This window comes from Malurus melanocephalus, unplaced genomic scaffold, assembly GCF_030028575.1.
Source record: "Malurus melanocephalus ecotype Western Australia unplaced genomic scaffold, MMel_1.1 scaffold_15, whole genome shotgun sequence".
NCBI lineage: Eukaryota > Metazoa > Chordata > Aves > Passeriformes > Maluridae > Malurus > Malurus melanocephalus.
In genome coordinates, this window is record NW_026623247.1 from 4,081,144 (window position 1) to 4,093,273 (window position 12,130).

General features: G+C 44.1%; 1 protein-coding gene across 1 annotated transcript in view; it reads right to left on the minus strand.

The window, feature by feature from the left end:
• Positions 1 to 8,326, minus strand: part of CHSY3 (chondroitin sulfate synthase 3) — a 135,061-nt gene extending 126,735 nt beyond the window's left edge. The window contains exons 1-2 of the mRNA XM_057385129.1: positions 7,384 to 8,326; positions 5,503 to 5,786 (exon numbers count right to left, since the gene is read on the minus strand). Coding sequence (XP_057241112.1) covers positions 5,503 to 5,786; positions 7,384 to 8,098 — 999 coding nt within the window. The 5' untranslated portion in view covers positions 8,099 to 8,326. The remainder of the gene's footprint in view (positions 1 to 5,502; positions 5,787 to 7,383) is intronic.
• Positions 8,327 to 12,130: the final 3,804 nt, after the last annotated feature.

The window sequence follows — 12,130 nt, forward strand, 5'->3', positions numbered from 1 at the left end:
GTACATGAACCCAAGGAAGACAGCGCCCTCGGGCAGTCTTCCCAAATTCTCCAGGTAAAATAGCAAATGAATGACAGGAGGCTGCATGCAAAGCCAGAGAAAGAGMAGGAAGTCTGCACAGCACACTCAGGGCAGGCAGATCAAGTGAGGACCAGACAGAGCCACACAGGGCAAGAGTAACRACTCAAATTAAACACCATGATACAGCAGTAGGATATGCATTTAGTGATTGATATTTATTTGTATCGTGTACACACAGAAACACTATACTGTCATAGTATGAAAATATAACTCACCTTTCTAACCAGGTGAGAATCAAATAACGTAAAGAAATTTGATAATTTGGATATTAATAACAAACAGTTATGACAGCACACAAGCAATCTTTTATCAGAAAATGTCAATTTCTGCAAATAGTGCTAAGGCCTCTGGGGTCATCTAATTTCTCTTCATACACCCCCAGAGACCCCTAATGCTGGGGTCGACTCTTCTATGCATTCTTATTCTAGGATCACAGATAGCTCACTCTTTCTGGTTTTTGTGGTTTTTTTTTTTTAAACGATTGGCTGCACTTATGTAAATACCTAACAGYGCTGTCCAAATTCGACAGCTTAAGTGGGGGTGGGTATTGCTGATTCAAGACTGATCATTCCAGTACCCAAATGAGCAAAATAGCATCTTATCATCATCAAAAGCACATACAGCTCTAATGCATCTGTTTGGTGCAGGGTTGGACCAATAGTGATTCTTCACCAAAGAGAGACAGATAAAGCCTCATGAAAAATTAAAATAGATCAGGAAGAAAAACTTAAATTTGAACAGAAACTATAAAGTATTTTTAGAGGAAGACATAAAATTGCTCACAAAGATTCCACTACCACTGGAGACAGCCAAAATGCCAATGCTCTGTAAAGGAAACTTTTCTGAGTACACAGCTTGATCCAAAGAGGCATTTTCCCATGACATTTACTGCAATATTTACTGTAACTACTGGGAATCAACAACAAATAGGATAATGGAGAGCTTTTTTACTAAAAAAATGTTAGAGTAATAAGACTGTATTCTATGGTTGTCCTTGAAMTTTGGAAACATAGGGTGCAAATTACAATGGGAAAAATAGATATTTTATTAATGTTGACTGCTTTTATGTACAAAGTACCATATTTTACTTCAACATCAATGCACACAATACCAAAAGATCAAAAGTGGATGAAATGTTTTAAAGGAATGTAGTTTTTAGGTTTAAAGTCAATGTAGCAAGCACTGGACCTGATAATCCTTGTGGGTCTCTTCTACCTGGAGATACTTGAYGTGATTTTCTTGCATAGAATGGGAAAAAAGGCTACAAAAAAAAAAAAGCCTTACATGTATCTGAATATATGTTACAAATACACCAAAGAATTGTCTTTAGGTGTTTCATGCTGCATTTGACATTTTTCACTTTCTAAAAAACACGTTCTCTGATAGGATTTACACCCTGRCAATGTTTGATTTCTGCATCAACTGTTACAGCCACTTAATTCATATATAACAATTTATTTAGTCATTTTGTGGAACTATACTATTTGATCTGTTAAAAACTCAGGTTATAAATTACCAAATGGTCTTCCAAAACCCAAAATATAACTTCAAAAAAGGGGCAGGGAGATAAAGCAATCGACCCTCTATTCCATATAGTCCTCTATTGTCAAGTCCCTCTTAAAGAGCAAAATCATGAAGTACACAGCACCTCAGGTTTTTAAACATATTTTTGTTTTCAGAAGAAGAGAACACATATGACTCACTAAAATCAAGCTCATTTTCTACATTCCTCTAAAAGAAAAACATTTGAAGGCTTCAAAATTAGTGGAGGAAGGGGGTGAAAGCTTGAAATATGGGTTCTGAAAGCAAATCAAAAGGCCCTTTTAATTTCTACAGTTTCTAAATTGGGGAAGCAGAAGATGCTACGACCTTCCTAAAACTAAGTTTTTTACAGCGATAGTTTAGACAAATTTGTCAGTTTATTACACCTCAACCATTGCAACATCATCAAAACAGGAGGATAAACTAAAACATAGTTGAAAAAATAGACCAGAACAAGGGTGGATCTTCTGTTGAAAGAAAACGATCCATCCAAAATACACTTCTAGCAGATACTTTCTCATGAAGAAGGAAATGGACCACATTTAGGCTAAATTTCAGCTGTTGCTTCCTGCCAATTTGAATGTAAGCTGCTGTCAAGAGGGCAGCTTTTCTGGTCCTTTCTTCCTGGCTATGACCAACTCTTTTTCTCCTGATCCCCRTGCTCAGCAAAGTGGATTCTGCTCCTGCTCCAGCTCACCTCAGGGTTGCACAGAACAGAACAGGACAGCAACTGAAAGGAGACACCAACCTGAGTGGCATCCTCCTTCTGTCCTCCATTTCTCACAAGGACAGGACCCTAAAGACACTGCTATTAGATTCACTCTCTCAGCAATCCAATGACTAACTCATTCTTTATTTAGAGTGGAGGAGCTCCATGAGCCGAGACAGAGAGAGGCTCATCACCTCAGCCGTGAGTCACTTGGTATGTGGGAGACCCAATCTTTAGATGTGGCTTCAAATCTGGCAGAACTCCAGAAAGCTCAAAACATGAGAGTTTTGAACTCACTGCGGGCTCATAAACCTCTTCTTTTCTTATTCATTCTTACAAAACAAAACAAAACAAAACAAAAAAAAAAAAAAAAAAAAAAAAAAAAAAAAAAAAAAAAAAAAAAAAAGAAGAAGCCAAAAGAGAGAGAAAAGGCAAAATTGTAACTCTCTTCTTGTCAGCAACTACATTATGCATACAACCTACCATAGACTTACTGGCTAAACCCAAGCAGCACTGGAATAAACCCTGACAGGTASCCTGTCTTAACTACACCAGCTGAGCCACCCAGCAAACATCAAGCCTTTCAGGTTTTCTCAGCAACTCTTTGACTTTCCGATCCAGTTCTTAGAAAAGAAATCTAGTAAAAAATGAGGCAACAATGATCCAACTCTTCTGGAGCTTCTGGAGCTCCCATTAATTTTAATTTGTTTCCATCTTGTATTAGTTTTTAGCAAAACATACAGAATACATGCAATAAATTATGCATCTCACCAAAAATCGAATAAGTTCACAATAATCTTGCATCTCAATAGGGCTCAGTTCAATATTTACATATAAAGGATTTCAGGATAAAAGTGCAACTGGCTACACAGGATGTTCTGGCCCCAATCTTAGATTTTGTGTGCATGTATCTGAGGGAATATTCCCCTTCTAGAACACAGAGAGTGTTTCTGATCTAGCAGGAATGAAAAAGCGTAAGAAAGTTTCAGGGCCTCAAGGGAAAAAAAAAAATCACCCATGTCACCAAATAATCTAGCAATCTGCTAGACACATAGATCTGCTCAGGTGGAGTATCGTACTGCTGCACAGGCACAAACTACTAAAACTACTAAAGAACAAAGGCAGCTTCTCTTCCCAGACATCCTATTTTACTCCTTCCTATCTACATAGGTTTAACACTGGGATAACATCCTAAGCAGCTTTATCTTAATCATCTGCATCTTCCCAAGCAGCTTCTGCACTGGGRACAGTGTCAAAGATTCTTCAGAATCAGACAGAAATGCTGGTCAGAAATTAGTAAAGACGATTGCAATACTCAACGTATTTTTCCTTCTTCTATTCTTGATTACACAGACATAGATTTTTTAAAAGCAACTGACAACCAAGACTGGGGTCACTCTGTTCCAGATCCCATAGAAACATTTTTTTTTTTTAAATACTGTTTTCAGGTCCCAATCCTACCATTAAAAGTTGAGCTTTTAGGCAGTCATAGTWATCAGTCTCCAACACTGTATTTTTTTGCCCCATCCCCCTTAAGCTCATTGTCCTGAGCAAATATTTCCTGACATTCAACATCAAAATAAATTATAACCACAGTGATTACGTTATCTATTATCAGGATATTTTTTTTATCTTACACAGATTTCTCCCCAACAGGATAAGCCAGAAAAACAAAACCAAAATCCCTTCCAAGATACAAGTGTCACATCAGAATCATAAAGCTGCCATCTGATGCAGAACAGTAAGCATCACATACCCATAAGGATTGGAAAAACAGCTTTGTACAGACATAGCCCAAACAGATCAGAGTGTAAGATTAGGCTGTCAATGTACTGTGCAATTTGGAAGTCTGATTAAGAACCACTAGTTCTACATAGTCCTACATCAATTTCCACCATCATCATGAATGCCTTCACTGCTTTACCAGAGCAACAGGTGTATTATTTCACAGTGGCATTTACAACATGTAATGAAACAGTCCCGATAARCATCTTTCTATTGTGAAGTAAAGAAAAAGATAAGCCCCTCTAAGATTTCTACCTGTCTAGTACCAACTACACAGTATTTTCTTTTGTTCACCTGTTTACGTACATTTATGCCATTTATAAATGGTCACCTTTCCCTGGGCTATTCAGAAAAACACTATTGCACAAAACATYTTTTTTCTGTCTCTTTGTCATTAAATAGCACATAATCTCTTTCTGAAGCCTATTTAAATGCATTTTTCCTGATTAATGAGGGAGTGCCACAAGAGTAAGCACATATTAGTATTAAAGAACTGGTCAAAACAAGTGAAACAATATTCATCATAACAGCTATCACCATTTACCCTTTCKTGTAGTTGTATGTTTAGTCTATTTCTATCTACAGAGATAGTCTTGCAAATAACCACAAAATTCCCAGAGAAATCAGCATTTGTTATGAATTTTAGTTATGGCATTGTAAATAATTTTTTTTGCGTAATGCAACATATTCTTATTACTTCAGAAAATGTTACCACTAAATGAAGTAATTTGTTCCTAAAATTACTGCAGCATAGGAAACTTTCTTACACTGCATGTGTTCTTAATACATTTTARCACTGTTCTACACTAAGAAAACCACAATTAAATTTGTATAATAGAAAGGCGGTGTAACAAATTTCATTTCTGTACCAAAAAACCCAACCAAACAACACTTATTTCTGCTTTTGTCAATAACGAGCTYGAATAAAATACATCTGAGTAATGAAGAAAATACAGACAGTTCTTCAAATGGCACAACATATTTTAAGAGAATGTGATGCAGAGCAAATGCCACATGCATATCTAWACTTAAAACAATCTGCTTAGAAAGATATGACCTGTACAGTGTATAGCAAATACAACAGCTTCCTGTCAAGGATTATGTTGAAACTCTCTAGGTAATGCTCTAGAGCAAAGCAACAACATTGCTGTAGTAATCRTCACCAATGAAAACCAAAAGACAAGAGTAGGAATAAGTATGAGTACAGCAATTGACTGTTTTCCTCTCTTTTATCCTTACAGTCTGCAGTTCACAGTTCTGCAGTGCTTCTGATGCAAGCACTGAAAGATAATTTAGGTGGAAAGAGATCACAGATACAGCTACTTACCTCGAAGATTAAAAACTCCATAAACAAATAGCACACTCTAATTTACACTGTCACTCACCTCATAGGACCAAACGCACTGGGTTCCTCCAAACCTTCGGACACACCTGCCCACTTCCACGTCCTCATGAGTAGTGTACATTTCTCGAAGGCATTCACCTATATGAGGCACCATCCTCCTGAGAACCTCCCGGCTGAAGATCATTCCGGGCCCTCCCATGCAGAAATTCTCTCCAGGCTCCAACCCGAGTTTTCCGAGTTCTTCAATATTACCCAGRCCAGTCTGCCCCAAATACAGAGGTTTACTGCTGTTCAGTGAGCGAAGAAATTCCTCCAATTTTTCACCTGACAAAAAGAAAATATTACTATTATTTCTCTGACTACTTTGCCAGCCATCTCTTTTTCTGTACTTCAAGCTTTTACAGAAATATAACAAGCACCTGAGACTGTCACAGGAAACCACTTCCAAAACACATCCTTGGAAAATTTCACTTTTTAGAAAAAATTAACATTAGAATGACATTGTCCTTCAGACAAGAGCTGAAATATGGTCAAAACTGAAGTTTTATCAGCAAACTGCTCCGTTCAAACAATACTGATGAGAAAATTCTCTCAACTTGGACAACAATTCCAGGCTGGGGAAGAAATGAAGTGGARGGGAAATACCAGGTAAGATTTTAATAGGATTAATTTTTGAAAATACCAGAGCAAATCTGAATAAACCAAGAAAAACATGTGTGATTACACAGTAGTTCTTAGAGAAAAAGTAACTCTGGTTCATTTCAGTGCTACACTGTTTACAGTTTTCCTCCAAACCCCTCACCGAGTTATTTTAAGATATTTTGTTTTACATTTATTTGAATTAAAAGTTTCCAAAAAAAGTTAAATTTGGCACCATGGAACTAGTTAAAACAGGTTCAGAGCAACTTCGAAGCGAGCTCAAAGAAAACAACTGCACGTCTGCTAGTGAACGTATATATGTACATATTTACATGTGTACATGTGCAAGTATTTGACAGGAGAATGACAAATGATGAGCAGGCAGACCATTAAATTACTCAAAATGACGAGACAAAAAAGTAGGGAAGGGTGCAGCTACCTCCAATGAACTTAAACCAGTGTAAGCAACCAAGCTCACAACCTGAGCTCATGCTTACAACTTCAGCTTCTCTTTCCTAAGCGCGGGACACGGCACAAATAATGCCAGCAACAAGAGCAGACCGAGAGGAAGGAAGCAGGCTGCAGAACAGCAAGTCCTAACGGTGCCATGAAACTCGCACGGGAGCAGGGCTGGTGCTGTCCGGAGACACGCGATGCATGCCAGCATCTTCACAGCAGCTTCACACGGAGCCCACGGCGGCTGCACTCGCCCAGCCCAGGGCCGAGGAAGGCGGAGAGCCTACGGGTGACAGCAGCACCGCTCCCGAGGAGCCCCGCACCCCCTCCGCTCAGGGGCCGGGGAGAAGGCGGGACATTCAGACACCCCGGGGCCGGGTGGCGGGTCCGGCAGTGCCCCGCTGCCCATCGCGCCGGGTCGGACCGGAGCCTCTCCGCGGACCACGGCCGAGGCTCGCCCGGCGGATCGCCACGGAGGCGAGGGCGGGGACCGCAGCACCGGGACCACACGCCCATCCGAAGGACCGCTCACCGTGCCCGGCGTGGTCCAACCCGCAGTGTCGGCTCTCCAAGGAGTCTCGGCCTCTGCAGAGACGGCCCAGCCGGGCACGTCGGGGTCCCTCAGGGATGGGGCGGCTCCCCGTGCCCCGCACTCTGGGGCTGGAGGCAAACACCGACGGGGCGGTGGTAGGTCGAGGTACCCCGTGCGCTCCCTACCCCAGGCGGGAACCGAAAGTCCCCCCGACCCAACCTGGGACCCCGCCGGGCTCCCAGACACGGCTCCCATTCCTCCCTGCCTCCCGCCGGTGGGATGCGCCTCGGTCACCTTTAATGTAGACGTCGTCGTCCGCCCGCATGAACCACTCGTACTTGTCCAGGTAGTGGTCGTGCATGTACTTGATCATCATGAAGGACTTCTTTTGCGGCGGGTAAGAGTCGTCCACTCCTGGCAGGGCGACGACGGGCAGAGGTGGCATCCCGGGGGGCGCGGCGGAGCCCTGGCTGGAGAAGAACTCCACGCGGCCGGGCACCGAGGGAGCCCACGTCCGCTGCGCCGCCACCGCCCGACTGCCCAGGTACTTCTGGGCCGTCATCACCCCCACGTAGAGGAAGTTGCGGGGCTTGGTGCAGCCCTGGGCGCCCCCCCAGTCCCCGCTCCCGTTGTGGCTGCCGCCAGGCCGGCCGCTCCGCTTCTCGCCGCCTTCGTCCTCCTCCTCCGGCTCCCCTTCCCCGCCGGCAGCGGGGCTGGAGACCGTGCCTTCCGCCGCCGCCGGCGGCAGCTCCCAGGGACTGCTCCTGAAACTCGTGCCGCCCAGCACCGCCGCTGCCTCCGGTGGAGCCTGCTGCCCGCCCGCCGCCGCCGCGCCCCGGGCCGCCCCCGGCCCCGCCGCGCGGCCGTAGTAGGAGCAGAGGCTGGCGCCGCGCCGCTTCTTCTCGCTGAGCTCGGCCACTCTAGGGGCGATGAGCCAGGAGGCGGCTGTGAAACCCAGCACCAGCCCCAGCACCACGCTCAGCCAGGGTCTCCGGGATCGCGCTGCCATGTCGCGGGCGGGGCGGCTCCCGGAGCAACGCTACTGCCGCCGGCGTCCCGCCGGAGGCGACCCCCGTCCCGCGGCGGCCTCAGGCACGGCGTCTCTCGCCGCGGCTCCCTGCCCCGCCGCGGCGGCCCGGGCGGCTGCGCTGCTCCCGAGTCAAACTTCTGAGGCGGGAGGGCGGCGGAGCGGGAGCGGCGGCGCCTCCGCTCCGCTGGCACCTTGTCCCCGCGGCGGCTGGTCCCTCCCCGCCCCTCCCACCGCTCAGCCTCCTCCGCCCCGGCCCCCGCGCAGCGCCCGCCGCCTTCCTCCGCGGCTGCCGAGCGCCTCACCCCGGAGGGCGCCGCCGGCACCCGAACTGCGCCGGAGAAGCGGCCGCGGCCGCCGCTCCGGAAGGAAACGATTTTTTTAGGTGCCGCTCGTGGATCCCCCTCTCTCGGCCTCGGCCCCCGGAGCGGCCCCGCCGCCCGCCGGCGACCCTCCTGCCCGCTGGGGCCCGGGCAGGGCTGGGGCYGGGGCCGGGGCCGCCCGYCGGGCGGTGCGAAGGGTGGGGCGCGGTGGGGCTACACCCGGCTGGCTCGCTTGGCTCCCAGATCCCCGGTGCGCCCCGGTGCCGCTGTCACCGCGGGTGAAGCAGGGGGCTCATCAGCGCCCGGGGCTCCGCATCCTCCGACAGGACCGTCCCGCCCGCTCSTCTGCTGCACAGGGCTGGTTGTGGAAGGCAGATCCGCGGGGTCTTCTCGGGAGGAGAGAAGCCTGCTCTGCTGCCCCAAGCCTGGCCTCTGCTTTCTGCCCTGGACAGTTAACAGCCCAGCCAAGAGTGCCTTTTCCTGTGATGTGGATTATATTCTGAGTATATAATTAGTATTAGTAGTGTTAGTATGATTGGTATTATTAATATTGCTTTGGTTCTCGTGAGCCCCAGGATGCCGGGATACTGCTTCCTCATCCTCCCAACCTGTGGGTAATGGCACTGTCTACAGCCCAAGATGACTGACTTAATGCAGGATTTAAACGTCCGGGTCACTGTGCCTACAGGGAGAGTTTTAATTCTGASGTTTAAGGTTGTCTGCATATTCTCCATATTTATATACATCCCTTATTTAATCACACAAGGTGTCTATCTCCTGCAAAAGCCCATAAATTGCTCCTCACATCCATCTATTGTTTCACTGAAGTACACTGAAAYAACAGATCCTGTGCCATCTATCTAACAATTTTTAGGAAAATCACCCATTTTGGTGGCTAATCTGTGGTGTTATTCATTGTCAGACACATGTCAAGGTGGCAGGAGGAGTATGGAGAATGGTGTTCTGTGTTGTTAGCAAAAGTATGGGAATAGKGAGAGAAAACTGTAATTTTATATTTCTTTTTGGAAAAAGACAGATACCACTTTACCCTCCTAATAAAGAAAGTCTACTCTGCATGGTCTTTAGCTATGAAGAGGCCACTTACTGAAGTTATTTGCCATTTTTCCAAATGACTCCACCACATGCAGTAAGCAGGCTGTGCGCTCTTTGTGGTTTTGAGATGTGGAAGCATCAGGCTCAAGAAGCATATTCTGTGGCTTTTCCAGGACTAAGTGTCTTTTCAAAGCACTCTTATCATTAATTTCCTCTCCACGTGTACACAGGCTGGCACATTTGTAGCACCAATCAATAAGGCACTAGGTGTTCACTCCAGCTGTCACCACTAAAAACAACAGCCCAAGCATTGTGTCTGGACGTATGAACACCATTTGAGATGTGTGAGCAACAAGGTAGGAGATCCTGTGTCTGTCTTCCCCAAGCTACTAACAGACAAGCGGAAAGGATGGCCTCCAGAAAGYCTTTACAATGGGCTTTCCATATGAGTATTGCATTTAAAAATGCTATCACCCATCCTTTCCTGCCAGCTCCTTGCCARCAGCTGGGATTTGCTGGGTGCTGGTGAGTCAGGTGTGGTACAACCTCCAGTAGTAACAGATCCTTGAGACCTACACAGCCCCATCATAATGGTGTCCTAAATTTTCAGACAACTTGCTGCTCTGGGGTCGCAGTACAATGTATGACACGAAGCCACTTCCACTGCTTATGCATATAGTGAAATTACTTCAGTGTCAGCTGCACTGACTCCTCAGATCTGACAGCTTGTCACAAAAAGGGCAGGTAAACCCATGAGAGGTGACCATAAAGCCCTTTACACCCTTCTGAGTTGAAAATGAGCCTTAAGGTGTTGTGTGTTATCAAAATAGTTTACAAAGAAATCGAATATAAGGTGTGTATCTATCAGCATTTATATTTTTAGTTTAATATTTTGATACACTGCAGAGAAATCTGTTGAAGGTTTGTGGAGTTTAATGGACAAAGACATAGACTGGACTATTTTTATAGGAGCAACGGTGGCATCTAGTGGTAAATAGTAACAGTCCTGTACCTGAGTTCAGAAATATCTTTACAAATTGTCTAAAAGTCCATTTAAAATATCTTCATAGCAGCCAAAAGTGGAAAACAATGACTAAATCTAGCTGCCCTTTAAGTGTTCTGTTAGGAAGTTAAGAAAGGATAAYGGCAATGAGTGCCATTTTCAAAACCAAAAAAGGAAATCCTCACAAAAAGTGGTGGCAAATGGATATGCTCRATGCAAGAAAGAAGAAATTTAGACTGGAATATATTAATTACTGAAAGAACTGGAGCTATTGCTATCACTAACCAAATTTAAAAAATTGCAGTAGGGTGGAAGTCTTTAAATCCAAACCAAAACTTTTCTCGCTCCWTTTTCATTTTCATTCTTTAAAAAAATCATCATGAATCAGTGAATAGCTCCCTTTTCGGTGTGTGCGATTAAAGAAAATTTACAGCATTTGGCTCTAAGTGATAGACAACAATGTGCCCACTCTACAAAAACAGCTCATGTCAAAGCTAGCACAACCATCTGCAAAATAAAGAAATTTAAATTGTCTTTGTGGAGCAAACTTTGAGGAACTTTAAGCTTGAAATTCCCCTTGGGCATTCAGATTCATTGTGGAGACATACTGATATAATTTACAGAGCAGTAGTTGCAACTGCCAACCATCCTTTAACATTTTTGTTAGTATATATTTATTCATATGCACCTGGTTAATCATATGCATTAATSGTGTCTTGACTAAGAAATAGTTTTACTGTCTTCATTTTTATTCTTACGTTCCTGAACTCCACAGGGTTTATGACTGAATTTGATATTTTTACGTTGTGTTTGAATTACTGGAACATTGGGCTGTATAGCCATTTGCATTTCTATGTAAAGTTTTATTTTGGGAGGTAGTTACATGTCCAATCTATTAACCCTCACAGCCATCCAACTGAATATTTTTAAAGCCTTTTCTGTTGATTTTACTGGGCATTGGACCCAGCCAGATTTTGGATAAATACACCCTTTTCTTTCAAGAGAGATCAGTGCCTTGTGTCCTTACAGTCTTACCACCATTTCCTTGCTGAGAAATGACAGCTGCTGCAGCAGAAGGCCAAATGCAACATCTTGCTCCTTCACTATTGTCTACAGAGACAATTCTGATGCTCAGTCCTGTTCCTGACCGAGATCAGTGAAGTGCAACAGGCATTACTAAAAGCAAAACCTTTGTGTCTTCTAGAATTGTATGCAGTTCTGAAAATCCATCAGTAATTCAAATTTTAGATTCAAGATGATTTCACGACATCAACTGTTACTCAATGCATCTTTTATTTGGAGGAAAAAACCAAACTACATGACCTGCAATTTAATTAAATGTAAGTGTGGAGCYCCATACTCAGATTTAAATGAACTCGAAATTTATTAATATGGTAGACTATGGAGGAAAATCCATACATYGGAAAGTCCCTTAAGATTTAACATTTGTTCTGTTATTTATGAAAAGTTATTTTTACACTAAAGTTGACAAAGGCAATTTATATGTAAATTTTATTTAACCTGCTTTATTTTGCTCCTCTTTCAAACATTTTATCTTATCTTTTATCTGTTTTGTAGTTATTTTCCTCTCTTCTTAGAATACAAATAAATGAGAAAAAATTACTCTCTTTATGA